The 26,957-nt window shown below is 37.4% G+C and overlaps 1 protein-coding gene across 2 annotated transcripts in view; it reads left to right on the forward strand.

Moving 5' to 3' along the window:
• The first annotated feature begins 68 nt into the window (after window positions 1-68).
• The window catches only part of NUDCD1 (NudC domain containing 1), a 105,546-nt gene continuing 78,657 nt past the window's right edge, over window positions 69-26,957 (forward strand). For both annotated transcript variants that reach the window (XM_027854042.1, XM_027854043.1), the window contains exons 1-3: window positions 69-431; window positions 14,310-14,464; window positions 23,997-24,182. In XM_027854042.1, the coding sequence (XP_027709843.1) occupies window positions 314-431; window positions 14,310-14,464; window positions 23,997-24,182 (459 nt within the window). In that variant the 5' untranslated portion in view covers window positions 69-313. The remainder of the gene's footprint in view (window positions 432-14,309; window positions 14,465-23,996; window positions 24,183-26,957) is intronic.

Consider the following 26,957-nt stretch of genomic DNA (forward strand, 5'->3'; position numbering starts at 1 on the left):
TCACGTGGCCGGCTTTCTATTTGCTTAGCCTTCTGGGTGAACGAGTCTACTAGCCAACGGAAGAGTTGCATTCAGACCTCAAAAAACAAAAACAAAAAAACTACTCTTCCCAGTGAGCATCGCGGCTTAAGACCCGCCTTCCCCGTCGGCGTTTGCCTTCTTCGAAAACTACATTTCCCAGAAGCCCACCGAACCGGCGGAGCTCTCTGGGACAGGTTTGTGCTACTCTCCAACCCTACAAAGGCAGTAAGAGACGCGGACCTTTTAACCGCACTTTTAAAGTTGAGTCCCGCGCTCAACGTGACGCGGAGTGATGGAGGTGGCGGCTAATTGCTCTTTGCGCGTGAAGCGGCCCCTGCTGGACCCACGCTTCGAGGGCTACAAACTCTCTCTGGAGCCTCTGCCCTGTTACCAGCTGGAGCTGGACTCAGGTGAGTGGGTAGGACCCCGAGCCCTCCTCGCTCGCTGCCTTCCCGCGTTCCTACGGCTCGGCCTCCCCCAGTACTGCAGCCTCGGCTGCCCGCCCTTCCCGGAAGTCTGGCCCGGGAGGAAACGGGCCCCTCGGTGCTCCTCCTGCCTGCCTTCCCTCGAATGTCGGGTCGGGGCTGGGCACGAGGCAGCCGTCCCAGAGCCTCCCTATACCCTTTCCCCTCCCCCTCTTCCCCGCCCTCTTCCCGTTCTCGCCGGACGCTGGCCTCTCGGCGGTCATTTCTACCCTCCGTGATCTTTCCATCCCAGCCCCACAAGTTAGCCCAGGACCCCGGCCCAGGAATAAGAAGCCTGTGTTGTTTTACTCTCACCTTTCCACCAAACTGCGCTATCCCAGCTATACCTGCCCTCGACGTTCAGTCTCCCTCCTCTGTGCCTGTGCACAAAGTATGTGCCCCGTACCTAGCACGCACGACTTCTTCACCTCTTCCTTTAGAACCCTTATCTTCACAGCTCAGTTCAGGGGCTCCTTCCACACTAGTACCCCCTTTCCCACCCTCCTCGGTTGGTAGCATTCCCTCGAATTGACTTCATAGTACTTATTTGCATCGATTTACCCAAAGACCTAAGCTCCTAGAGGGTAGGGATAGTTTTTCCTTTTTGACTTTAGATCCTCAGCGCGTAATTCAGGCGCAGCATTTTTCAGTGGTTGGAGATGGTCTCAAGTGGTTAGATGGTTAGAGTCAGAGAGACCAAGTCTCAGGTAGACAATGAGTGAGTCACTTAACCTCTCTTGTGTATCCCAGGCAACTCTCACTGAACTGTAAAGGGCCGCTGATCTACTCGGGTAGGAATTTACCGGATTTCTCCACCTTGATGGGAAGATGAGAGATAGAGAGTGGAAATTTCCACTGCCCTCTAAACCTCAGTGCATACTGAATGAATGCTGGTTGCCTTGAATTTCCTGTGACCTTCGGCCATCCCCTCACCTCTCTGTTCCCTAGTGTAGTCATCTACTGTTTGCTTGAAGATCAGTGGTGCCAAGTTTTTCTTTTTAAGTGAAATCAAAAGTACGTCCCTGTATCTTCTGCCCCACTGTTCCTAATTCTGCCCTAGTATAACAGACAAGTTTTATTCTTCTTTCACACTCCTGTCTTTCAAATACTGTTATGTATACTTCCACCCCTTAGCACTAAAGGTCAGTTGTTTTCCTGAGTTTCTTTATTTGAAATTACTAGGAAACACCCACTATGTTAACAGGCCATTGAAGCACTTGGTAGTAACCACTTGCTTTAAAAAAATAGCTTAATAGTTAATTAACTCTCTTAATAGTTAATCAGTCAGCAGACATTTTATTAAGCTCTTATACTGTTGGAGGCCCTGAACCAAGCACTGGAGACACAAAGCAAAAAAAAAAAAAAAATCTTCTAAAGGAGCTCACAGTCTAATTGGGGGCAACATGCAAATAATTGTGGACAAACAAAATATAATCAGTAATAATCTCAAGAGGGAAGACCCTGAAATTAAGGGGGAGGGGAAAGGCACCCTGCAGAAGGTGGGACTTGGTGAGACTTGAAGGAAGCCAGGAGGCAGAGATGAGGATGGAGAGAGTTCCAGGCATAAGGGATGGTCAGTCAGTGTAAATGCTTGAGGGAGAGTTGTAGTTTGCTATGCCAGTATCACAGGATCCCAGAGCTATTGCAGGCAATAAGATGTAAGAAGATTGGAAAAACAGCAATAGGCCAGACTATGAAGTATAAAATAGATAATACCTTATATTTATATAGTGCTTATTTTCTCACAATTTCTCGTCAGGTAGTATAAGTAATAATACCCCAATTTTACTGATGATGAAACACATTGAGCTGCTTTAATCAGCCAAAATGATTAAAGTGATTGAGCTGTGACTAGCAGAGAGCAGGTCCTCTGTATTCTTTCCTCTCCCTCATGCTATCTCTAGAGTAATTATGCTGATAGTACTGATCTGACATATCAGATTATTGAAGTATCATATTTTAGGCAAACTTTTCGGACATGTTCTGTGTAATAACAAAATTGATCACATCTGGCAAATCACAACATTGCATCTCTGCCTCCATGCTTTTTCATAGAGTTGAAGGCTGTCCTCCCATTCCTGCAGTTAAGGCTCAAGTGCCACCTCCAGCAAGAGTGCTTTCCTAGTATCAAAGTGAACAATAGAACACTGGCCTCAGAGGCAGGAAGACTTGAATTCATTTCCTCTGCCAGATATTTCCTAGCTGTGTGATCTTGGGCAGTTCACTTAACTTTTCTCAACTTCACTCAGTTACTTCATCTATAAAATAAGGATAATGCTCCATAAGGATAAACCCACCTCACATGAATTGTTCTGAGGGTCAGATGGGTTTTTCTAAACCTTAAAGTGCTATATAAAGTTCACTATTATTGTTATTATTACAAAAATCTATGATTTAATAAAAGATGTCTGGCCTATTGATTTTAGTAAAGTTATTTTATCCATTTTTCTTTATAAAATGATTAAGGTTTAGTTTTAAATTAAAACATTTTAAAAAATTTGCCCTTCCTCACCCTCCATTGAGCAAATAAAAAGAAAAACAAAAAATAAAGCCATCAATACATAGCAGGATTTAAATTTTCACATCAGCCTTGTCTGGAAATATATGTCACTTTCTGTATTTTAAGTTAATTACCCTTCTATTAAGAAGTGAATGGGCTTCTATTAGGAAATGAATGAATGTTTCATCTTCATTCTTTTGTACTCATGGTTCTTCTTTGCTTTGATCAGAGTCAAGTTTTTCTTTAAAATATTGTCATATAATACAGTTTTCGTTGCGCATGAAAAGCTATACTTGTGAATTTTGTGGCTTGCTGGGTACTGTCAATGTTGATAGTTAATGAAAATTACCATAACATTTGCTTAAAATGAGATAGATTTTGTCATCTAGTATCTTTGGTCTGAAATAAAAACCTCCCCAATGGGGGATCTATGTATCCTTTAGAAAGACTTTACTGATAAACTAATTTTAGACTTGTTTAAAGATCATTCCGCCAGGCCTATTATGAGCAATTAGCATAGGGACCTTCCGGTATAGAAACTCTTCCCACCTTAGCCCAGCAGCAGTTGATCTTTAACTTACAGTCTTAGAGAATGGCCTGGATTCCTGTAGTTTGGACTTAAATCTAAGTGTTTTTGACTCCAAAATGAACTATCCTGAGAACCATGCTGCCTCTCAACCCAGTGATATGTCTGTAATAAGGAAAATGTTTAAATAGCTCAAAGATAAGTTTTTTTTCCTTGTATTTTAGAAACACCTTGAGCACTAATCCCATTTAATTGGCAGTTCAAAACATTTGTGAAACATTGGTAAATAGCCTTAAGGAACCTCTCCCAGATAATGCTTTGTGGCTTTGTGGATATTGTACTGGCCTTGGAGGCAGGAGACCTAGGCTAATACTACACCTCTGGCATGAATCAGTTAACTTCTCAGATCCTCAGATTTCTCTTCTTTAAAATGAGGGTGTTGGTTTTTAGTTAGCTATAGGTATTGCTTCTAAGCATGTTAGGCCTGTTATATATATGTGTGCACTGCCACTCTTGAAGTATGTCTATAAAGTTAAACCTATTTTTAAAAAAATGCCACATAGAAATGGGTGTTCTTCAAAGTTGTTAACACTGGGATGCAGCCAGTGTTATTGCCATCTCACGAAAAATGTGTTTGAAATTGTCTTCTGATGCAGTGTGACGTATCTTTATCTATCTACGCAGAACCAGTATGAGACGTAGACACAAATCCTAAAACACCAAAGCCTCCCATATCATTATATGATGGCTACACCTTGTGTTTTTGTTCATTTTTTAAAAAATTGAATCAGTTTGCATGCAGTCAATGACACCTTCACGTCTAACTGGTTCTTTACCTCATCAGGGTGCTGCAACAACAAAACTCTGATGCACATCATGTGCTTCATGCCACATACTCTGATTTCATATATAACATTTACTGTCATTCACTTTTACATTATGCCCAGCCTTTCACAGGTATAGTCAGTAAGTACCAATCAAGAGTCCTTGCTTGATGGGGAGGGAAAAAAGTAAATAGATGATTAAAGAAGAAACTACATAGAATGTGATACTATAGAAAGAATGTTGAATTTTGTCAATGGTTCTGTTTTTGTGTCTCTGCCCAATTATTAACTAACTGGGTGAATTGAGGCAAGTAATTTGACTCCCAACTTTCTCATCTATATAGTGAGGAAATTGTAGAATCTCAGAGGTCAATCTGGTTCAACCCAAAGCTGAGAAAAAGGTCATAACTGACAAGTGGTCATCCAAATTTTGCTTGAAGACCTCAAAGAAGGGGGACTCCACTATCTCCTAAGGCAATCTGTATCACATTTGGGTAACTTTAATTTGATCCTCATTCTCCCTCTCTACAGAGCTTATATCCATTGATTTAATTTTTATAGGTGTAACATGAGAAATCTGATCCCTTCTTTCACATGAAAACACTTCAAGTGGCTCATCCTTAACATCCTAAGCCAGTATAAGGAAGTTGCCAGTGTCCTCTCCAATTATCCCAGCAAGAGTTTAGCCCTGGGAGTATCCAAAGTTTAGGAATGCTATAAATCAGCCAAGTAAGGATAAAGGAGGGTGGCAGAAGCCTTTTTCACTGAAAGTTGTGAATACAGCAACACATCATTTATCCTGTGTTCTCAGGAAATAGTGTCTAGGCCTAGGCAGGTATAGCCCTGGTGCTCTGCTTGGCATAGATCACATCTGAAGTGTTGTGTTCAATTCTGGATACCACACTTTTTTCTTAATTTTAGGTTTATTTAAAATAAATTTCTTTTTGTTACATTTTAAGTTACAAAGTCTCTCCTCTCCCCACCCTGCAATAGAGGCTACCATTTCACACACACACACGCACGCACGCACGCACACACACACACACACATGTATCTATCTAGCTTTATGTAAAACCATACTACGCATGTTTCTATTTATTAGTTCTTTCTCTGGAGATGGATAGCATCTTCCTTCATAGGTCCTTTGTAGTTGATTTGAGTATTTATAATAAGAATTTACAGTTGTTCTTTGAACAATATTGCTGTTACTATATACAACTTTCTCTTTGTTCTGCTCATTTCACTTTTCATTTTTTAATGCAAGTTTTTCCATGTTTTGTTTTTTTCTGAAATGATACTGCTTATCATTTCTTATAGTACAATAGTATTCCATCACAATCATTTGCCACATTTTGTTTAGCCATTCCCCAGCCGATAGGCATCCCCTCAATTTCCAGTTCTTTGCCACCACAGAGAGAGCTCCTATAAATATTTTGGAACATATAAGTTCTTTTCCCTTTTCCCTGATCACCTTGGAAAACAGACCTAATAGTGGTATTGCTGGGTGGAAGAGTATACATAGTTTTGTAACTCTCTGGGCATAATTCCAGATTATTCTCCAAAATACTTAGATCAGTTCACAGTTCCATCATCAGTATATTAGTGTCCCAATTTTTCTATACCCCCTCCGACATTTGTCATTTTCCCCATCTCTCATTTTATCTAATCTGATAGGTGTAAAATGATGTTGCAAAGTTGTTTTAATTGCATTTCTCTAATCAATAATGATTAGAGCATTTTTTCACATGACTCTACATAGCTTTGATTTCTTCATCCCAAAACTGTCTGTTCATGTCCTTTGACCATTTATCATTTGGGGGATGACTTGTATGCTTATAAAGTTGACAAAGTTCTGTATTTGAGGTAAGAGACCTTTATCTGAGAATCTATCTAAAAACTTTCCCCCAGTTTTCTGCTTTCCTTCTAATCTTGGCTACGTTGGTTTTATTTGTACAAAAACTTTTAAATTTAGTGTAAAAATTAGCCATTTTATGTCTCACAATATTCTCTCTCTTGTTTATCATAAATTCTTCTCTTATCCATGAGTCTGAGAGGTAATATGAGTCTGTAGAAATGCTAATGATTTATGTGGATTTATTTTATGTCCTGCTGCTTTGCTAAAATTATTAATTGTTTCAACTAACTTTTTAGTTGAATCTCTAGGATTTTCTAAATATATCATATCATCTGCATGATAGTTTTTATTACCTTGTTGCTCATTCCAGTTCCTTCAATTTCTCTTTTCTTTTATTGCTATTGCTAGCATTTCCAATACAATATTGAATAGTATTGGTGATAATGGGTATCCTTGTTTCACTCTTGATCTTTTCAGGAAGGCTACTTAGCTTATCGCTATTACAAATAATGCATGCTGTTGGTTTTAGGTAGATGCTTCCTTTTCACTTAAGGAAAAATCCATTTATATCTGTGCTTTCCAGTGTTTTTAATTATTGTTGTATTTTGTCAAAAGCTTTTTCTGCACCTCTTGATATAATCATATGATTTTTGTTACTTTTGTTATTGATATAATCAATTATGTTAATTATTTTCCTTATCTTAAACCATTCCTGTGTTCTTGGTATAAATCCCACTCGGTCACAATGTATAATCTTTCAGACATATTGTTGTTTCCAGTTAGCATTTTATTTAGGATTTTTGCATTTCTATTCATTAATGAAATTGATCTATGATTTTCTTTCTCTTTTTTTTGTTCTTCCATATTTGTTTTATAAAAGGAGTTTGGTAGTTCTCTTTTGCCTCTTATTTCAAATAACTTATTTAGTATTAGAATTAGTTGATCTTTAAATGTTTGGTAGAATTCACTTCTAAATCCATCTGGTCTTGATGCTTTTTTCTTAGGAAGCTCATTTATGGCCTGTTCAATTTCTTTTTCTAAAAAGTTAATCTAGGCAGTTTATGTTTTTGTAAGTATTCCTCCATTTTACCTAAATTGTTAAATTTGGGGGTATATAATTGGGCAACTCCTGGATGACACTTTTGGAAGGCCATTGATAAGCTTGAGAATGGCCAGGAAAGAGTGATCTGGATCAGGAAGGGTGAGTCCTTGCTGTGTGAGGGTCAGTTTATGGGAATGGGAATGTTCAATATGGAGGAGAGGTGCCGGGCATGAGAGGAGGGTGTTAATTTTCTTCAGGTTTTTGAAGAGCCATTAGGCTTGTTCTTTTTAGCTATGAGGGCAGAACTAGGAGCAATTGGTGGAAGTTGATTGAAGGCAAATTTTGGCTTGATGTAAGGAAAACTTCTTAATAATTAGAGCTGTCCCAGATTGGACAGGGTTGTGTTGGGAGGTAAGTACAATAAAACTCCCTAGGGTGCAAGCAAAAGCTAGATGACCACTTGCTAGCAATGACGTAAGGGGATTCTTTTGAGATATGAGTGTGACTGGATGTCCTCTGAGGTTCCTTCTAGCCAGGAGATCCTGTTAAATACTTGAATAAAATTGTCACGATCCTCTCAGATCTCTTCTAGCATGATCACCCCACTTCCTTCAACTAATCCTCATATAACATAGAGGCTATTAATTACTAGGTGTACTCTCAACAGTTATGATTCTTGAACATTTAATAATTTCAACACTTTACATTTCTCCGCTTCACGTTTTCAAATATTATAAATTGACCAGCAAACACTTCCCCTTCACAATCAGTTTCACTTGGAGTTAATCAGTTAATGTTACCGGGGCGGGGGGCGGGGCGCCGCAGTGTTTGTAATGTTCATTAACAAGGAGAATGGCATGACTGTTGTATGTGGAGGCTGAAGAACCAAAGGCACCCATCTGAAGCACATGACTGAAGAGATTATTCCAGGAGTAGAATAGAAGCTTCTTGAGGGTGGGTAGTTTCAGTTTTTTCCTTTGTATTCTTCTTGTCTAGCATGGGGACTTCCACTTAGTCAGTATTTAATATGCGATTGTTAAATTGAAGAGAAGTCATAGAAATTATTTGACTAGATCTGTGATCCTGTTGATATAGTTATCACCTCCACTGATGCAGATTGGTCAAGCTTTGATTCTTGTTTATGTCCTTCCTTATATATACATCTGCCAACAAAAACAAAAAAAAAACATTTTGTTTTTGTTTAGCAATATAGCACTCCATTTCATTTCTTTTCTTTCACTTACACTACATGATAACTTACCTCCTTTGATCCATGGTTGCTTGATGATATATATTCTTTTTGCCGTAATGATGTATCTCTGCTTTATATTTTGTATTGTTATATATTTATAAGTTTCATCCACACTGTAGTGCTACAGAACAAAGAATCACATTATTGAATGAGCCTGTCCACTAAAATGTGATTAAATAAGTGTTTTTCTCCCTTGTAAAAGACTGCTTTTTTCCAGACTATTTAAAATGATTTTTTTTCAAGTTACCAAAACTGATGAAAATTATTATACAGAAAGGATTACCAAATTTAACTATGTAGGGTATCCCAGAAATCTTAGTGCAGTTTTAGGCTTTAATAATTTAAAACTGCAGTAAGACTTTTGAGACACTGTATGTGGAAGTCTGGACTTGTGAATAGGAAAGGCTTAGCTCAACCACAAATCCATTCAGATCTATGCACAATACTGGTATTGATAGATGCACTGTCAGGTTCAAAGTAATGAACTATATCACTTGTGAAAATTTCTAAAGGTAGATAGGTTTAGGATTTAAATAATGAAGCTCAGTGTAATCAACCCAGCAACAACAAAATAAAATTACATCTTTTCTGCCCCATTAATGCTAAAACAACCTGTAGTGATAGCAGTGGCCAGGAGAGGGAGACCTGGTACTATTGTTAAAGTCTCTCTAAAAAGCGATTTGATTTTTATTTATATTTATTGAAAGCCATGAAATAGGTAATACTTAGTAAACTAAATAAAAGAAAAAAGTTTCAATATACATTATATGAGGAGGAACCTTTTGTAATGATTTGTAATACTGGTATACTTTGATACTGTGATATACTGTACTGTGATAAGAATATGTTACTTTTCTCCTTGGTATATAGAATTATCACCTCCAATTGTTTACTGTGATTAGGACGAGTGCAAAAAAATACTGTGGAGTTTAATGTAGGAAGCTGAACCTTCAGTTTGGAGTCGGAGAACCTAGGCTCTTGACTCAGCTCTGTGGCTTGTTACTCAATCTTAGGCAAGTCACTTCACCTTTCCTGACCTTATTTTCCTTATGTGTAAAATGAGCTGAGGTGGAGTGGAGGAGCACTGGTCAAAGTTGCTGAGTAGACTGAGGGAATATCAGTATGTATTTTGAAGTCTCCTAGTATGAGGGCATGAGTTGGGGTGGAGGAGAGGCTGTAAGAGTCAGCCACTGAATTCTTTGAGAAAGCTGAGGAAATGATCTGGATGACCACTAAATGATGGAGGGAATGATGACCACTAAACAGCAAGTCCTTATATTCTTATACTTATAATTTTAGTGTTGTAAAAGTATTGTTGTAAAAATAAATATTTACTAAGTACTTGTTATAGGAACTGTAAAGTGCTAGAAATACAAAAAGAGGCAAAAGGCAGTCCCTGTCCTCAAGAAGCCCACAATCTAATGGAGACAACAAGCAAACAAATAAGTACAAACTATATAAGGAAAAATAGGAAATGATTAATAGAGGGAAGGCATGAGAATTGAGAGGGGTTGGAAGAAGCTTCCTGAAGAGGTAAGATTTTAGTTGGGACTTAAAGGAAGCCAGAGAAACCATTAGATAGATGAGGAAAGAGAGCAAGCACTTATAGGGGACAGCCTGAGAAAATGCCCAGAACTGAAGATGGAATGGCTTGTTTGTGGAATGGTCAGGAGGCTGGTGTCATTGGCTTAAAGAGTGTATGGCAGGGAGTAAGGTATAAAAAAGACTGGAAAGGGGCAGCTAGGTGGCGCAGTGGATAGATCACTGGCCATGAAGTCAGGAGGACCTGAGTTCAAATCTGGCCTCAGACCAAACACTTGACACTTACTAGCTATGTGACCCTGGGCAAGTCACTTAACCCCAATTGCCTAAAAGAAGAAAAAAAAGACTGGAAAGTTAGGAGTGGACTAGGTTTTAAAGGGTTTTGTTGAATGCCAAACAACATTTTGTATTTGATCCTGGAGGTAATAGGGAGCCATTGGTAGTTTATTGAGTAAGGGGGTGACATAACTGGACCTGGATTTTAGGTAAATCACTTTAGTGTTTTTTGTAAGAATTAGAAATTGCCAGAGTTTTTACAGTTTGCAAACTCAGTACTTTCTCATAAATTCTGGTCTGGTGAATATAAGTTCTTAAAATAACTAGCAAAGCCCACTTAAGCCAAATTGCTTGACTTGTGGTGTCCTGGATGCCAAGAAGTCTGGAGGAGAGACTAGACTTGGAATCAGAAGATTTGGTTTCAAAGTCCCAGCACTGGTATTTAGGTAATAGAACTGAGAATCGGAGTGATCTTAGAGATCATCTAGCACAGGGTTTCTTAACTTTTCTTGTGTCACAGAGCCTTTGTGAAGTCTGGGGAAGCCTGTGTTTTTAGATGTATACTTAGTATTACAAAGGAAACCAATTATATTGAATTATAGTTATCAAAATATAAAAATTCATGGACCCCAGTTTAAAGTATCTGAAACTAACCTGTCTTTTTTTCCACATGAGAAAATCAAGTCAAGAGAAACTTAAAGAATTTGCCCAAAGTTATAGGTAATAAGTACTAGAGTAAGAGTTTAAACTCAAGCCTTGGGTACCAAAGCCATTTCTTTCCACTGTATCACACTAATGTCTGTCTGAGTGATTTTGGACAGTCACTTTACCTCTCTCTTAATTTTGTCATCTATAAAATAAAGAGTTTGGATCTGAAGGTCACTAATGACCCCTTCCAACTTTGACATTTTGTGATTCTGTAAGATGAGTGATTTGGTTTAAGATAGGAGCTTCATGAATTAATCTTTTAAAAAATGTTTGGGGGAGGCAGAGCCAAGATGGCAGAGTAAAAGCAATGACTTGCTTGAGCTCTCCCCCAAACCCCGCCAAATACCTGTAAAAAATGGTTCTAAACAAATTCTAAAGCATCAGAACCCACAAAAAGACAGAGTGAAACAAATTTCCAGCCCAAGACAACCTGGATGGTTAATTGGAAAGGTATATTGCCCCAGGTGGGGAGAGGAACAAAGTATGGCATGTCTGCACAGCAAAACAGGCCTCAGCGAACATGGAGCAGCCCTCAGAGGACTGAATTCCAGGCAGCTGTGGTGGTTTCCAGTCTCAACCCCCAAATGCCAAAGACATCTTAGAAGGTCAGTAGGAAAAGTCTGTGACTGCGGTGAGAGAGATGCTGGGTCCCAGCCCCTGAGCACGGCCCTTGGGCGGCGGCTGCTTCCAGCGCTTCTGACCCACAGACTGAGGGGGAATCGAGTGATTGATCAGAGGGACATTGCAGGGATCTCTTTGCAGGATTCTCTTGCTTTGCCTGTACTTTGCCTGGGTGACAGTTCTAGGTGATGATCCTGGGGCAAGGAGGAGTGCTGGCATGATGGAGCTTGTAGTGGTGGTAGAGAGGAAGTCCTCCTCACAGTTCCAAGGCAGAAAAGAGTGCTTGTGGTCACTCATAGACCAGAGCACAGGCCAGGAAAGGAGTAAACACCTTGCCCTTGATCATAGCACCTTGGAAGAACTGAAAATTTACAAGTCCCTAGACGTATCTCTGAAAACAGCTGCACAAAACTCCTGAAGCTTGGGATAGTACATTTTCTACACTGGAAGCAGACCCCTACCTTAACAAAGAGTTTATAACTCAAGTAATTGGCTGGGATCATGAGCAAACTTCACAAAAAAAGTCAGACCATAGAATCTTTCTTTGGTGACAAAGAGGATCAAAACATACAACCAGAAGAAGACAACAAAGTCAAAGCTCCTACATCTAAAGGCTTCAAGAAAAATATGAATTGGCCCCAGGCCATGGAAGAGCTCAAAAAGGATTTTGAGAAGCAAGTAAGAGAAGTAGAGGAAAAACTGGGAAGAGAAATGAGAGTGATGCAAGAAAATCATGAGAACAAATCAACAGCTTGCTAAAGGAGACCCAAAAAAATACTGAAGAAAATAACACCTTAAAAAATAGCCTAACCCAAATGGCAAAAGAGGTCCAAAAAGCCAGTGAGGAGAAGAATGCCTTAAAAAGCAAAATTGGCCAAATGGAAAAGGAAGTCCAAAAGCTTACTGAAGAAAATACTTCCTTAAAAATTAGAATGGAGCAATTGGAAGCTAGTGACTTTAAAAATTATTGGACCATCTGAAAGCCATGATCAAAAAAAGAGACTGGACATCAAGGAAAATTGCCCTGATATTTTAGAACCAGAGGCTAAAATAGAAATTGAAAGAATTCACCAATCACCTCCTGAAAGAGAGCCCCAAAGGAAAACTCCTGGGAATATTATAGCCAAATTCTACAGTTCCCAGGTCAATGAGAAAATATTGCAGGCAGCCAGAAAGAAACAATTCAAGTATTGTGGAAATACAATCAGGATAACACAAGATTTAGCAGTTTCTACATTAAGGGACTAGAGGGCTTAGAATATAATATTCCGGAGGTCAGAGAGATAGGATTACAACCAAGAATCACCTACCCAGCAAAACTGAGTATAATCCTTCAGGGGAAAAAATGGACATTCAGTGAAATAGAGGGCTTTCAAGCATTCTTGATGAAAAGACCAGAGCTGAATAGAAAATTTGACTTTCAAATACAAGACTCAAGTGAAACATGAAGAGGTGAACAGGAAAGAGAAATCATAAGAACTTATTAAGATTGAACTGTTTATATTCCTGCATGTAAAGATGATGCTTGTAACTCATGAGACCTTTGTCAGTATTAGGGTAGTTGGAAGGAAAAAAATTATATGTATGAATATATAGAGATAGATAAATAGAGGGCACAGGGTGAGTTGAAGGTGAAGGGGTGATGTCTAGAGAATAAAATTAAGGGGTGAGAGAGGATTATATTGGAAGAAGGAGAAAGGGAGAGGTAGAATGGGGTAAATTATCTCACATAAAACAGACAAGAAAAGGCTTTTACAGTGGAGGGAAAGTGGGGGAAGGTGAGAGGGAATGAGTGAATCTTATTCTCATCGTATTTGTCTTAAGGAGGGAATAACATACACACTCAATTGGGTATGGGAATCTGAAAATCGAGGGGGGCAAGAGAGCAAGAGGGATGATAAAGGGGAGGGCAGATTGGGGGAGGGGGTAATCAGAAGCAAGCACTTCTAAGGAGGGACAGGGTCAAAAGAGAGAATAGAATAAAGGGAGGGGCAGGATAGGATGAAGGGAAATATAATGACTACTCTGGAAGTGTTGTGGATAATGTATAACCTGTATCAAGTTGCTTGTCTTGTCAATGAGGGTGGGTGAGGAGGGAGGAAGGGAGAAAATTTGGAACCCAAAGTTTTGAAAACAAATGTTTAAAAAAAAATTATTTTCACAAAGAACTGGGAAATAAGATATACAGGCAATGGGGTGTAGAAATCTATCCTGCCCTATAGGAAAATTGAAGGGGAAGGGGATAAGAGAAGGGGAGGAGAGATAGAAGGGAGGGCAGATTAGGGGAAGGGGTATTCAGAATGTATGCCATCTTGGGGTGGGGGGAAGGATAAGATGGGGAGAAAATTTGGAACTCAAAATCTTGTGGAAGTGAATGTTGAAAACTAAAAATAAATAAATTAATTTTTTAAAAAAAAGAAAAATGGGAAATTCCTTTTTGTATTCACAGTACAGTTATTTCTGGACATTTTCATCTCCCTAATATTAAATGATACAACACTTTGCAACTACTGCCACTAACTTGGTAAAAGAGTGTACTTTTCAGAATTTCTCTGTCTTTCTTGACTGCACCTTTAGTGGTATGGAAGGCTATGTGCTTTGCTTTTGTCCATTTGGTGATTTCTTTGGCCTTGAAAGAAGTCTTCTTAAGAACAATTTTTCCTTTCTTTTTTTTTTAGCTGTGGCAGAAGTAAAGCTTAGAGATGATCAGTATACACTGGACCACATGCGTGCCTTTGGCATGTTTAATTACCTGCATTGTGATTCATGGAATCAAGATAATATCTACTTTGTCGATCAGCTTGGAAGAATTATGAACTTAACAGTTACACTGGTAAGAATAAAGTCATTGAAAAGGAGAAATTAGACACATTTATATAGTAATCATTCAATCAGTGAACATTTATTAAATGCCTACTATGTACCAGGCACTGTCCCATGCACTGGGGATGCAAAAAGAGACAAAAGACAGTCTCTCCCCTCAAGGAGCTTATCATCTATCAACCAGTGGGATTCTGTACTTTTTATAGCCCCTCTAGAATGTTCAAGTATCAAATCTGGTACCAAGCCTTATAAAAATAAGGCCCTGGAAGAAGGGGTATCTCAGATCATGAGGAAGATCTCGGTCCACTTCCTTAGAGGGGACCATGAACCCTTTAATAAAGTATCATTGGCTCAGAGCTCTGCCTCAGTCTCTTATTATAGGTTGGACAATTTTAATCTCCACAGAGATACTGGAATCATTTGTCATTTCCTTCTTCAGCTCATTTTCCAGATTAGGATACTGAGGCCAATGGGTTTAGGAGACTTGCCCGGGTCACACAGCTTAGTAAGTGCCTGAGGCCAGATTTGAACTCAGGTCTTCCTGACTCCAGGCTTTGCAACCTATCCACTACATACCTAGCTGCCCTATATCTGGAGTACCTAAGAGATATGTCATTATGGACTAAATTAGTGGGGGTGCCTCTTCAACTGTAGAGAAAGGCACATTAAAACAACTCTGAGGTACCACCTCACACCTTTGAGATTGGCTAATATGACTATATTGGCTAATAGAAAAAAGGAAAATGTTGGATGTTGGAGGAGATATGGGAAAACTGGAACACTAATGCACTGTTGTTGGAGTTGTGAACTGATCCAGCCATTCTGGAGAGCAATTTGAAACTATGCCCAAAGGACTATAAAACTGTGCATACCCTTTGATCCAGCAATACTTCTGCGAGGTTTATATCCCAAAGACATCCCAAAAAAGAGAAAAGGACTTATTTGTACAAAAATATTTATGGCAGTTCTTTTTGTGTTGGCTAAGAATTGGAAATCAAAGGGATGCCCATCAGTTGGGGAATGGCTAAACAAGCTGTGTGATATGATTGTAATGGAATATTGTTGTGCTATAAGAAATGACAAACAGGATGATTTCAGAAAAACCTGGAAAGACTTACATGAACTGATGCATAGTGAAGTGAACAGAACCAGGAGAACTTTGTACTCAGTAAAAGTGATACTGTGTTCAATGAAGAATTGTGAATGACTTAGCTATTTACTTAGCTATTCTCAGTAATACAATGATCTCAGACAATCCCAAAGGACTAATGATAGAGCATACTATCTGCTTCCATAGAAAGAACTGATATTGATTGAGTATAGACTGAAACATGCTATTTTTTCACTTTCTTTCATTTTCTTTTTTTTTATTTGAGTCTTGTACAAAATGACTAATATGGAAATGTTTTACTTAATTGCACATGTATAACCTATATCTGATTGCTTACTGTCTCGGAGGGGAAGAAGGAAGGGATAGAATTTGGAACTCAAAACTTTAAATAAAAATGTTTAAAAATGGAAAAAAATGAGAAGCAAAAATATATTTTTTAAGAAATTATCCTCTGTAGAAAAATTTTATTGATACTTTTATTTTTTCCTACCAGCTCTTCAATTTTACTTTTAAATATTATTCTGTAATCCTGTGTTATAAAAATTCATATTAATCTTAAAACATATTATTGACACAATAATACAGAGGTACTATGTTGTAGAGGTTAGAACCAGCCTCATAGTTAAAAATATCTGGGTTCACGTCCCACTTCTTGGCTTTTTGTGCTTTTGGGCAAATCACGTGACGTCTTGATGACTCCATTTAATTCTGTTAAGACTCCTTTTAAGTTGCAGTGCAGCTGATGTACAGTGATGTACACTGATAAGGGAAGTTTCATCACTAGGAACTCCCTGTGCCAGGGAATCATGGGTTTGTTTAAAACAAAGCAAATCACACCCCTCCTCCCATATACATACACACAATACACATACATATATATACACAAATGATGGGTATTCAAAAGTTGTCCTTAGTTTTAAGATACTAAAAATTGTGTGTGTATGGAGGGATGGCGTATTGTGTCATTAGTGGTAATCTGGTCAAACCTTCTCCTTTAAGAACTAAAACTCTTTTCCCCTAGCCATTTTTGATGGATGTAAATATTTCTAAAATGTATTAATATTTCACTTCATCCTCAAATAGAGTACGATGGGCATAATTCAACCTTTTCTTGATTATTTTGTCTTCCCATTATGAATAGCAGTTACATATAGCGTGATACCTTACTGATTTTATTTCAGAAGTTCCTTGTATATCTTGAACTCTGTGATTATCTATGTTGCTGTCATTTTACTATCTTATTCCAGTAAGGCTCATTCTACCCCAAAGTAGAAGCCCATAATATATAATGTAATTGGATAACTGAGTAGTTATAGATTATGGTTCATCACTGTTTGTTCTAGAATTATACATGCATTTGGACAGCTAGATGTCACTAGTGTTCCTCTGGTAGCTCATATTGTAAATTTTAATTTGCAAAGTAGATTCACATATATTATTGCCCTTTGCCCCTCATAAAATCTCTGTGAGGTAGATAGTAGTATTCTCATTTTATAGATGAAGAAACAGAGGACATCACACCATTTTCACAAACAGTAAGGGAAGGGAATTTTCATTATCCCCTATTTTAAGGGTCAGAGGGTAAGCAAGATGCTATTAGATGCTATTCGCTATTAGTTATTATAGTGGACCAAGGAAACTAGTTTGCAAAGCAACAGTAGACTCATGGTGTATTTAAAAGAAAACAAATGTGGTATAGAATGCCAGTTCTAATTTTATATTGACAGGAGACCCTAGTACACAAAAGTTCTTCACTCTTCCCTTACCCAGATAAAGCTCCTATCTCAGGTTATAGGGCCCAACACTGATGATAATGAGTATTCCATATGTTAGGACTACATCAGAGGAAAGATAAATTTCTAGCATTCCAAGTTGCAACTCTGAATATATTTTCCTCTAGAACATTGTGATTGGGTCCCTTGGCATTGTTAGTATAGTACTGAACTTAATGCAGATCATGAGTTACATAGGTTTTGTGGTCTATTATGAGAACATAACGGTCACGTATAACATTGTTTCTATGGATTTATTCATTTTCAGTTTCAAACAAATTTGCAAATGTACTTTTGGAATATAACCTTTTTGTAAGTAGATGACTACTGATACTGTTGACACCTTGGGTACAAGGACTTATTTATAATACTGCTAATAATTGACATTTATTTGTTAACCTTTAAAGTTTGCAAAGCACTTTACATACGGTTTTACATTTGATACTGTGACCCTGGGAACAGGGCAGTAGAAGAATGATTAATACCTTTTTATAGCTGAGGAAGCTCAGACAGGTTAAGTGACTAGGCTATGTTCACATAGCTAGAAAGCATCAGAATCTGTAAATGTTTGTTAGTCATCCTGATTAATTTGTACTTTCTAATATAGATCTATTTGGTCCCAAAAGGCAGGCTGGAGCTTGTCTTGCATTTATTTTCAATCTGTAGTTTTATAGTTCTTTGTTTCTAATTAAAATAGTACTTAGCTCAAATCAGTTTTCTTCCCCCTTAATATAGCATATCCTAAACACTAGATCTAAAATATTAATAGGTAATTGAAGGGTGAGGAGGTCTTCTTGGTGAAGGACTAGTAATCAGAGACTGCTATTTTCTTACTAAGCTGCCCAATGCATTTGAAAGACCATATTCTATTTGTATTCTTTCCCTCAGATTTGATAGTTTATATTCATAAATAGTATAATAGTAACTGATAGATTTTTTTATACCTCTTTGTAGGATGTACAAATACAGTTTGAAATCTTAGAAGGGGAATATGCATAACATTCATCTTAGCCAGGTAGTCAGTTTCCTGATATAGACACTTGTCTTATTAAATAAAAATGTTAATGATCTTAATGATTAAAGCGTGTCTGTACTCGGGAAGAGAATAAATATTTTTATATAGCACCTACTATGTGCCAGGCACTGTGCTAAATTCATTATTGTCTCATTCAATCCTCACAACATGTGAGGCAGGTGCTATTATTATCCCCATTTTATAGTTGAAGAAACTGAGACAGGTTAAAGACTTGTCCTGGATCACACAGCTAGTAAGTATCTGAGGCTGCATTTGAATTCAGGTCTTCCTCGCTTCAAGCTCCCCGTACGTTCTATCCACTGCATTACCTATTTATCCACGACTGTCCCTTTAATTATGATATTTTGAGGGATTGTTGATTTCACTGGTGTAAATGCTTTCTTCCCCCAGTACAGATAAGAAGCCCTTCAAACTTCCTCTTTCTGTGTGATTTTCATCTTTGTACTTCAGTAAATTAATTATCCACTTTGCCCAGTGCACAGAATATGACTTTCTCTGATTCTTTTAATATCTTGAGCTTACTAGTGTAGCATATTTGAGTTGTCTTTCCATGGTCTTGCTTAGCTATCTAACTGATCCACCCAATTTTCTACATGTCTGATGGTTTTCATTCAGCTTCTGATATACAAACCTAATACTGTGCTGAAGCCATTTGGATCATCTTCAGTGTTGATTTTTTTGAGATTGTGATGTTCCATGATTTGCAGCCATATGATGTCATTGGAAAAATACTCATTTTTAAAAGGTGGTCTTTTTTAGTATTGCAGCGCTTAGCATCAGTCAGAGTTTCATGCAGTTTCCTAAATGCAATCTAGTCCTAAGACCTAAATGATAGGAGCCCAGAGTTTGAGTTAGGAAGAATTAGGTTCAAATCCTGCTTCACATACTTATTAGCTGTGTGACCTTGAGTGAGTCATTTAACTCTCCATGCCTTAGTTTCCTCATATTTTAAATGAAGGAATTAAACTTAACAGCCTCTAGGGCCCTTCCTGCTCTAAATCTGTGTTCCTGTGATTTCTAGTAGACTCCACACTTAATGTAATTCAGCACTGTGATCTGTAAGTTAGAAAAGCTGTGATATTAGATTGAATTGAATTGAGAGAACTGTTTCATTACTGTGTACTTAGGCAATTAAATTTACCTTGAATTACAGCATCTAATTCCACATTCTAGCAGTACCATTATATTCCCATTCTTTCTGTCTTTAGACTGCAGGATTTCAGCTGATTGCTAACAGGTTACAGTTAATTAATGAGGAAAACCAAGGTTGGTGAAGTGGTGTGGAGAAGAGGAGGAAACTAATGTTTTACTTGTAGAGGAGAAAAAAGAAAGGACATAAAAATTCTAATGATTATGCGCTTTAATTTTTTGTTGATGCCTTTGTGTTTCATAAAAAAATTACTAAAAATTGTACACAAGATAAAAATAGATTTTATTAAGCTTCTGAGATTTGTTTTTAAAGGAAAAAAAGTATTAATAGTCATACAGCCAAATAAAAGCACTGCTGAGAGCCTTTCCTCAGAACAAATTGCTTATTTTAAAAAGGCGGAAATGTCTACTTTGATTTCCACTTATTATGGTTGATTGTGTTTTTTTTTTCTTTCTGACTACATATATATATATGTATTTTAAATTAAACTAACAGATTAAAGGTGAATGGATCTGCTTAAGGCTCTGCAAATAGAGATAAGCATTAAGATTAAGACTATTTTATTCAACATTGAAATCTTGTCCAAGTTGCTCAGCAGATCCATCTATTGAAAAACATTTATAATTGACATATTTAAAATATATTTCTTTATAAATATTGATTTATCATATATTGCTATTATTGTTAGTTACCTTTATAGTAGTTTTAGTATTTTTCTACACAATTAAAGGCTTTCACATAGTTAAAATTGCTAAAATATACTAATTTATTATATATTAAATGTAATTGGCCAGCTTGGGGAGAATTCACTTGAGTAGTTAAGTTTTTTGTGTTAGAAATTTGTCTTTGATACTTTGAATATATAATTTTATGACCGTGAATATTCCTTTTATGAAAGTAGATACATCTTGCAATCCTCAAAAGTCTTTTGATGTATGATTCTTGTTTATATATTACACTAGCCTTGCATAGGAAAACTTGGTATGTTTTCTAAAGTTCCAGAAACATAAAACAAAAAAACCCACTGCTTCTGTTTATTAGAGGAAAGATAGCTGAATCAAATTCTAGAATTTTAAATGCCTATAAGTCATCTATGGAGAGTTCTTCTGAAGATATTAAACTGATTGTAATATTGGTGCATTAATTGCCCTGGATAATGAGAAACTATTTTATGTATTTCATGTGTAGAAATGAAAGAGAATGAGTAACTATCTGTTGTGGAATATAAAGAAAAGGAGATAAGATTCCTGTCCGGTTTTTGAAGTCTATCTGTATTATATAATTTAGGCAGAGATTTCAGTAACTTAGAGAACCCACAATCACAGATTACTTATCTAGTATGTTCCTCCATAATTAAGGGGACAGATAGCTTTGCTTCTAGTTTATTCAAATGTCTAAAGGAGAATAAAATGTTGATTTTGGGTTTATTAAGTATGTGTGTAATATATATCTATATATTAAATTTATGTATTACATACATCCTATGTATAATGTATAATGTGTAATGAGACTACCTGATGTTAGTGGATGGAAAGCTGGCCTCAAGATAAGTCGACTAAGGTTCAGGGTTTAGTTACTTAACTTCTTAATGCTCCAAACAATTGATAGAGAGGTTGTCTGAGGTGCATTGGTAGAACAAATTTCCTTACCAGAAGCCCCCTACACCAGTGAAATCACAGCTCTAGGTTAAAAAAAAAATAAGTATTTAATATAGTTTAGAGATATTCTATCATAAGTGGTTAATTTTTTTTTTTAAATTAAATGTTGTAATTGACAAGATTCGGGCATTTAGAAGATTTATTTATATAGAACACCTCCTTCCTTGACAGATGGATAAATGAGACTTTTTTTCTCCCTCCACAATAGCAGAGGCAGTGATACTGATTTATAGTTGTATTCATGTCATTGATTCAGGTGTGCCATTAATAGTCAATAGTGAAGTTGCTAAGAGTGTCTTTGTTGGTCATTCGTTATGTACTTGAGGGCCAAAAAAGTCGCTTAACTCAATGTAATTAGTAGTTAGGCACGTATGATTAGATTAGTAAAGATTAAAGATGTATTGGGGTGGGAGAAGTAAAAACATGGACCAGTGCTTATGCTTGGTGGTTTAGATAACCTGCCAAATTATATCTTGAACTGAAAGAAATGGTTGATGCTGTTGGATCAATCAACACATTTATTAAGCACCTCTTATAGGTTAGGCACTGGATATACAAAGGCAAAAGGTGAACCAGGCCTGGCTCTTTAGGAGCTTATATGCTATGACAAGTGAAGCAGCAGGTACCCAGAGGGTGTTCTGATGTGTTTAAGATATTAAAGCTTAAAACTTCACCAAGACTTTTAGGATCTCATGTATATAAGCATATACGGAATAAATATAATAGTTAAGGAAGGAGTACATTCCTAGTATGGTGGGGGCTGGGGATGAGAGTGGGGACCAGGGTAAAGTCCAAAATCTTGGTTCCAGTGCATGGAGTGTCTTATGAGCAGAACAGCAAGAAGGCCACCTTGGTAGCATGCAGAAGCATGGAAAGAGTAGTGATGATTGGCTGTAAAGGTTTAGGCCAAGGTGAAAGGCTTTAAAAGCAAAACATGATTTTGCATTTGATCTTAGAGCAATAGGGAGCCACTGGAGTTTATTTAGTAGAGCAGTGACATGGTCAGATCATAAGAAAAATCGTTTTGTCAGATATATAGAGTGTGTTTTAGTAGAGGGAAAGACTTTAGTCAGGGAAACCAATTTTAAATTAATTGTAGTAAGCCAAGTGAGAGATGCTGGGGCTTTGAATGAAAGTGGTGTCTATATATGTAATGAGAAAGGAAAAGATGCTGAGGTGCTGTGGAGGTAGAAACAGCAAGAATTGGTAACTGATTGGGTATATCTGGTCAGGGAGAGGGAGGAGTTGAGAAAAACACTGAGATTGTGATCCTGAGAGACTAGAGGAGTGACTGTACCCTCAGGAGACAAAGCGAAGTTGGGGCAGCTAGGTGGCGCAGTGGATAGAGCACCGACCCTGAAGTCAGGAAGACCTAAGTTCAAATCCGGCCTCAGACCAAACACTTGACACTTACTGTGTGACCCTGGGCAAGTTACTTAACCCCAATTGCCTAAAAAGAAAAAAAAAAAAAGAAAAAAAAAGAGAAAGAGGGAAGTTTGAAAGAATGATTTGGGTTTGGGAGGGGTTGTTTCATGTCTTTCACAATCTTTAAATGATAAATCTTGGTAATAATGTGGACATAGAACACAGTAAGAAGCTTTTAGGAAAAAATACAAAGTGACCAGTAGTTCGAGTGAATTTTCCTTGTAATTCAGATTTGAAATCATTTTCTGATAATGGCATGGAATGTACAGGCACATCCCACTTAACCTTTTGAATTGGTTCTGAGAAAACATTACTTTAGAAGAAATAGCTTTATTGGAGGCAGTTCTTTCCATGGCAGCTATGTTACAGATGGAAAAAAAAGTTTCTTGGACAATCAAGCTTCAAGCCATGAAAGCTTAAAATGTGCCTTTACAGAAACAAGACTCTTAATAACTTTGGTCTGCATTTGGCTTTGTGAATAACAATAAAGGACATGTGTGTAGAATTTTCAAAGTTCCAAAATATGAAGACCTCTTCTACCAAGGGACCCCCTGAGATTTTTGGCTGGACTTAGTGGCAAGGTATGTATGTGTGTGCATTTGCACCTGGGGCTAGCTGACTGAATGACAACAGAGAAGGTAGAGGAGGTGAAAAGAGTGAATACCTCTGTGTTCCTTAGTTTAGGGTTTTGTTTAAAGTGTAAAGTTTTAACCAGGTCCAAGTTCAGATGTGGGAAGCCATGTGTTATGGTAGAAAATGCTGAATTGGGAGTCATAGGACTTGGGTTCAGATGCTTGTTCTTGTGCATACCACCTGTGTACAACCTCTGGACTTCAGTGTCCCTCATTTATAAAATGAAAGGGCTAGACTGGATAACCGATTCCTCTCTCTCTCCTTATCCTTCCTTCACTCTTTTTAAAGTGATGGGGGATAAGGGGCTTAAACTTTGGACTTACCAAGACATTCAGCCTAACCTTTTTTTTCTATTATATTTTCTTATGTGTTCTAGAAGTAGCTATATAGAACAATTAATTAAGACTTCTTTCAGAGTGATGTTCAAAGAGATATCCAGCATTATAGTAGGTTATATCAGTAAGCAATCCCATTGAAAACAGATTAAAATTGGGTAACTAGGCTTATCTGGGATAGCCTCTTGGGATTGGCTAAAGAACAGTCTAGGCACTTTAGGGTGAGGCTTGATTATAATGTAATCAATTAAGTTGGATCAAGCCAACTTTATTTAGGTTAGGATTCTATATAAATGTACAAATTCTTATCCATAAAACTTTAAAATGAAAAACCAAAACGTGATTACTTTAATTATTCATCTGTATGTATCTATGAAAGACGTTGATATATAGTATTTCTTTCTTTTTTTTTTTCCTCCTAGGACACTGCCTTAGGAAAACCAAGAGAGGTTTTCAGACTCCCTACAGATTTAGCAGCTTATGACAACCGCCTTTGTGCATCTCTTCATTTTACATCTTCTACATGGGCTACACTGTCAGATGGAACAGGTAGATTGTATCTTATTGGAACAGGGGAACGTGGAAATGGTACTTCTGAAAAATGGGAGGTAAGGTTTGAATAAACCACTGTGTCCAAATTAAGATAAACCAAGACTTTAAAAGATAATTTTTTTTTCCTTCAAGGGAAAGCTATTAGAATATTTTTTATCATATAGTCCACTAAACTCAGTAAATAACTTGATCAAGAAATTGTCTTTAGCCATGACATATTGCTTTGCAGGCATTGGCTTGACATTATTGAATCCTGCCTGTGGAAGGAAAGTGCTGACAAAACAAAAACAATGGGTGTATGAAAAGGGGAAAGAGCTTAAGTGTTATTTAATGCTTTTTTCTCTCACTGGTACCCAGGTTCCCTTTCTTCTAAAGCACTTTCCTGGCTCTAACATTGTTTTTTACTTTCAGGTCATATCCTGGATATAATAGAGTCCTCTTTGACTCTGTCCCTTTTTGTTCATCCTTGTCTTCTTTACTCATGTAATTGAATATTTTGCAGTTTTGGTTTCAAGAAATGTTTGTTGGATTTAGCTTAGGTTTTTTTCCAAATTTGCACTCCCTTTCCTATACTCACCATTATTGTGGATAGTATGGTATAGTGGAAAGAACATTGGATTTGGAGTCAGGGGGAGGGTCTGAATAATCCTTGCTTACTTGTGTGACATTGGGCAAGTAACTTTCCTTCTATGGAAGACAGTTTTCTCATTTGTAAATGAGAGGGGTAAACTAAATGACTAGTAAAATTCCTTTTTAGCTCCAAAAAGCCTATGAACCTTTCTACTTTACATTGTGTAATTATTATTTTTTTTGTAATTTCCATTCACTTATGTATGATTTTTAATTTTTTCATGATGTATCCTCCAACTTCCTTAGTACCTAGGCTCTCAAGTGTTCATTTTGAAGTTAAGTATAACACACTCTGATTGGGGGTGTTGGTGTTGAAAAATTAAATTTATCACTCTTTGATTCCTTAATGTTAATTGTTCTGAGCCAGTCAGACAATACTTACATATTATCTTTGTGTGCTTAAGGAAGTCAGTTAACTTCTCTAGGCCTCAGTTTTCTCAACCATAAAATAAGAGTGTTGAACTGTGTGAATTCCATAGGTCTTTTCCTGTTCATAATTTGTGATTCTGTGTTTATCTAGTTGGTGTAACATTAGTGAATGGTATTTTGGATGCTTATGGTATATGTGTGGAGAAAGGCAGAGAAGGAGAGGCATTTGATATCTCAGAACATTTCCAGAGACTTGCACGCCTGGCGTAAATTGAAGGTCTCTGTAAGGATGCATGAGTGCAGTGAGTACTTAGGAGAAAGGAGGCTAAAATGAAAGATATAGGACTTTTGAGCTTTAGAACTTTGAAAACTATTAATATATCATACTTTAACCATTCTTTTTTTGTTAAGGGTTGTTTGTTTAAGGGTTTTGGTTTTTTTGTTTGTTTTTTGCATTTACAAATAATGCTTATCTTAACTTTTTTAAAATGACATTTTCAGAGTAAATTCCAAACATTGAAATTACTGAGTAAAAGGATAAAATTTTTTTTTTTTAACTTTTACTATCTACTACTTGATTGTTCTCCAAAAGATTCAAGTAATTTGCCATTTCAGCAGAATCCATCTGAGATACAAGGTAATGAGATGATCCACCAGCACGCAAAGTAGCTTTCTCTCTTTTCTTCTTCCCCCATTTCTCTATCCCAACCCCATATGTACATCTTGCCCCTTCCACTGGGTTGCTTGACTGCTCACACAGTTTGTATGAGGTGGGAATCACTAGTTCTGTTTCTTCTGGTGAGATTAATCCTTACCAATTGCCCTACCACTGCCTCCTAAGGTCTTCCAGGAAATAACCTGCTTCTAAACCTTGCTGACCCCTGGGCCTTGCTATCTACCTTGCAGCTGAAGTTTCTGTTACGTTTATCTTCCTTGATTGAAGGGTGAGCTTCTTTGAGAGCAGAGACTCTATTGATTTTTCTATTTGCTACCCAAATCTTAGCCCACTGCTTGGCTGATAGAAAACACTTAGTAAATACTTTTTCATTCATTCATCATTCATTAACAGTGAATGAGTATACCTTTTCTCTACAATCTCAACAACATTTATTTTAACTATTTTTTACTACTTGATGGATGTAGGGTGCTACTGATGGGGTGCTTGGACCCCAGCCCTAAGATCATGTTTCTGTAAGCCTACCAATTTCTCAGTAGGCCCCTGTCCTGTGAGAAAATTTTCTCTTGTTTCAAAACACATTCTCTTATCAGAACAGATAGAGGGGTGCCTGGCTCAAGGATTTTTGTCCCTGGCTGGCCCAAGGACTCTTCCTCCCACCAGATTCCCAAGGTCCATGTCTCTGGCAACTACCTCAATGTCTGTCATACTCCTTACACTTTCCCATCCATAGCTCCCAAAGACACCTGGACTCTTAGATTACCTGTTTAGTATCCTTGGCATTCCTTTCCCATGCCCTCTTTCCATATAAACCCCAGCACTATCCTCAGTCTTTCATAGGTTCCCATAAGAACTCTTGCCCACTTTTGCTAAAGTGTTACAATAAACTCTTTGCACTTTATTAAGAGAAGACTTGAGTGTGTGAATTCATTCCAGGTGACTCTTTCTTGGCATTCTTGGGGTCTCAGCACCCCAAAACTTTGTCACTACCTTATCTACTGGCTGCCTCCCTACTGCCCACAAACATGTTCCTCTTTCCTCCATCCTCAAAACACTTTAACTTGATCCATCCATTCCTGCTAGCTGTCATTCTACATATTTCCTATATATATTCATGGCTAAATTGAGAAGGCTTTCAGTGTCTTTACTTTGTTTC

Source organism: Vombatus ursinus, unplaced genomic scaffold (assembly GCF_900497805.2).
Source record: "Vombatus ursinus unplaced genomic scaffold, bare-nosed wombat genome assembly UNPS02010284.1, whole genome shotgun sequence".
NCBI classification, from domain to species: domain Eukaryota; kingdom Metazoa; phylum Chordata; class Mammalia; order Diprotodontia; family Vombatidae; genus Vombatus; species Vombatus ursinus.